This window comes from Wyeomyia smithii, chromosome 2 (genome assembly GCF_029784165.1).
Source record: "Wyeomyia smithii strain HCP4-BCI-WySm-NY-G18 chromosome 2, ASM2978416v1, whole genome shotgun sequence".
NCBI classification, from domain to species: Eukaryota; Metazoa; Arthropoda; class Insecta; order Diptera; family Culicidae; genus Wyeomyia; species Wyeomyia smithii.
The window spans coordinates 156,908,636-156,911,872 of record NC_073695.1 but is presented as its reverse complement, the minus strand read 5'-3'; the positions used below and the strand labels follow the sequence as shown (position 1 = coordinate 156,911,872).

The following is a 3,237-nucleotide window of genomic DNA, read 5'->3' as shown; positions in this document are numbered from 1 at the left end:
TTTTTAGTTGAACTAAAAATTGTTTGTTGGGTAACAGATACTTTAAACTTAAACAGTTCCAAGTTAATCTAAACAATTACCAGAGAATTACCAATAGACTGCCGCTATGCATGTCCATCATATTATAAGAGTTGGCAAGCCAAAGAAAATGCATTTTATTACAATTTCGTGTCATTGCTTTTTATGAGATGGTGCGAAAAGTTTGGATATTTTTTTAAAGTTCTCCAGTACTGAGTTGTCGAATTCATCTGTTCATAGGAAACTAAAAACTATAAATACCTTTTTAGTTACCATTATTTCTCAGAAACTCAGTGACATCCGGGGGGAACCTTTACACCACCCCCAACAATGCTAAATCTTGTCGAATAGCAACAAATACCCAGCGGCAAAAGCAACTCCTGGGGAAGGGTAGGTGAGGTCTCCTTCTTTTGGGTCTCCTCCAGTAACCAGCCGCACTGACTTGTGCTCACCCTTATAATATCGATAATTATCGTTAACGTCAAAAAATTAACGTTAATATCGATTTCAAGCACTTATCGATATTATCGATAAGTTTCCCATCACTATCGGACATCACTAATTATAGATGTTTTTTTTCGCATAGTATAGATGTTATTATAGATTAAAGATATTTCAATCGTTGTTTTTTTTCCAGATTCAAAAGAGCTGTTTGCGAAAGTTTTCAAAAATATCTTTTCGGGTTTAAAAATGCTTGTATTTCTATTTCAACTACTGTTAATCATGTATGTTAGTTGTGGTCCTGAAGAAGACGAAGGTGTAAGATATGCGAGTAGATGTGAAGCATGCAAGATTCTAGCTACAGAATTAGAAGCGCGTCTTACTGAAACCGGACGATCCCACGACGTATTAGAGCTCGGGTAGGTAGTTATGATTGAACGTTATTCAGGGAATAAAAACATCAATTGAGCAGGTATTCTATGGATGATGTAAAACCAAAAAAACGTACTGATTATCGTAGAAGTGAACTGCGTTTGCTGGAATCTATGGAAAATGTATGCGACCGTATTTTGGAGTATAACATTCACAAAGAACGACAGGATAGTACAAGATTTGCAAAAGGCATGTCTCAAACGTTTCAAACATTACATGGATTGGTAGATAAAGGAGTAAAGGTTGATCTTGGTATTCCTTTCGAGCTATGGGATAAGCCGTCAGCAGAAATTACTCAAATGAAAACTCAATGTGAAACAATGCTTGAAAACTTCGAAACCGTCATTGAGCAATGGTATTTCGACAAACAGGGAGAGATTTCGTTAGTAAAATTTTTATGTGAAAATGAAGTATTGAAAGGCAGGAATAGTGAATGTTTATATGAAACTTTGGCACACCCAGAATTAGATGTGAAAGTAAAGGATAGTAAAAAAAAAAACGAAGAACTATAAAAGATTTACAAAACGACCAAAACTGTTTAGCCACCATTTTACATAAAACAGCCAAACATGGATTATATATATTATGGCGGCAATGATTTCTATGAAATAAAAAATTGACTTCCGAATTAGCGCTGCACCGAACGATAGGGCTGGGAAAGTTTTTTTGTGGAAAGTACCGAATTTTCAGTTTGCAGAACAATGGTTTTAACTTGAGCTTGTCTAAAGTAAGTCACATTAAGCCAAGAATAATTTGAAAAGCTAATTACTCATGAATTAAAGTGGATTACCCTAGACAAGGTCTAGTTTAAATCATTATTCGATAATCCGAATATCCGGTGATTTTCAAAAATAACTTTTTCCTAGCTCTATTATGCGTCTCTATTCCGAATTTCACTTGGAAGTAGAGCTCAAAAGCTTCGTCTTCTCGAAAAAAGCCTCTGCAAAATTTCAATATCGGATCTTGGGATCACGTGCCTCGAAACGATCAAAGTTTTGATTTTTGTCAATAAAAAAAGCACTTTTATTTTCTTCACAGATCACTTATTTGACATGGCACAAATACAAATTGATGTTCAACGGCGCCAATCAGTATCTTAAAACCTAAGAACACATTTAAATTCTTGCTGCTGATTACGAGCTATGTATAGGCTGACCAGATTTTTTACCAACAATTATTCATTGCTTTGATGAATTTGCCCGATCTTGAAGAGTGTGATTTTTTGCAATGAGTTCCTGAAACTTTTCACATGATGATCGAGATTTTGATTAACAATTATCATGGTCTTAACTTTCAAGCGTGACTTTTTCATCAGTTCTTGATTGGGAATGTCCTTCCAGTGGTGCGGTACTGTCAGGAAGGCACACAACGTACCCAGAATATTAGAAAAGTCCTGGCTGCTTGGAAACTTATTTTCCATTTAAGAAAATTTTAATGCAAAGCTTCATTTAAGATTTGTTCAAGGAGTATCCGAGAACGGTACAAAATGGCAAAAAGATGGGGTGGTAAAAAAAATAGTCAAACAAACGGTACTGTCCCGTTCAAAATGATACGTTTGGTTAGCCTAGCTATGTACAATTACAGTCATAAGTCGATATAAGGCAACTTTACTTTTATTTTCGTTACGTTATTTGTTTATTGTTTCTCGTTTTCGAATAAAAATCGTACAGACTAATTATAGCTTATTCTAATTTCTAATTCTATTTTTAAAAGCCGTTTTCGTCATACCCAGTTCATGGAGGTCACTGACATCGTTATATGCTTTCAGACATGCATTATATGCACTATCACGTCCGTAACTAGTTCTTCGGAAAGGTAAATTAATCGTGGGATAACTTCGAAGTGCTCGCGGGGGTACATTAAAATTGATGTGTCTTAACAGTTCTGGACAGTCAATAACATTTTCTATTATGTCGAAAATAAACGTTCTCTGCAGCTTGATTCGACGGGCTGCGAGAGTTTCTAAATTAAGAAGCATGCAACGCGCGTTGTAGTCAGGTAAATTCACCGGATCATTCCACGGTAGTTGGCGTAAAGCATACCGAATGAACTGCTTTTGTATCCGCTCTAATTTCACGGCGTGCGCTAGTTGGTATGGTGCCAAGACTTGAACTGCATACTCAAGGATGCTCCGAACCAATGCACAGTAGAGGGTTTTTAGAGTGTATACATCAGTGAAATGGCGCGACTGCCTTTGAATGAGTCCGAGCACTGCAAACGCTTTGGCTGCAATGATTGAGACATGATAATGAAATCGGAGTTTAGAGTCTATTGTGACTCCTAGATCGCGAATAGAAGTGACCCGCTCCAGAACGTTACCATCGATGTAATATGTATGGTTTACAG

The 3,237-nt window shown here is 36.5% G+C and overlaps 1 protein-coding gene across 1 annotated transcript; it reads left to right on the top strand.

The window, feature by feature from the left end:
* Positions 1-553: 553 nt before the first annotated feature.
* On the top strand, positions 554-1,519 carry LOC129724844 (protein canopy homolog 4). Its single transcript, XM_055680072.1, has 2 exons — positions 554-878; positions 932-1,519. The coding sequence occupies exons 1-2, from the start codon at positions 709-711 to the stop codon at positions 1,401-1,403; spliced, it is 642 nt and encodes a 213-aa protein (XP_055536047.1). The 5' UTR covers positions 554-708; the 3' UTR covers positions 1,404-1,519.
* Positions 1,520-3,237: the final 1,718 nt, after the last annotated feature.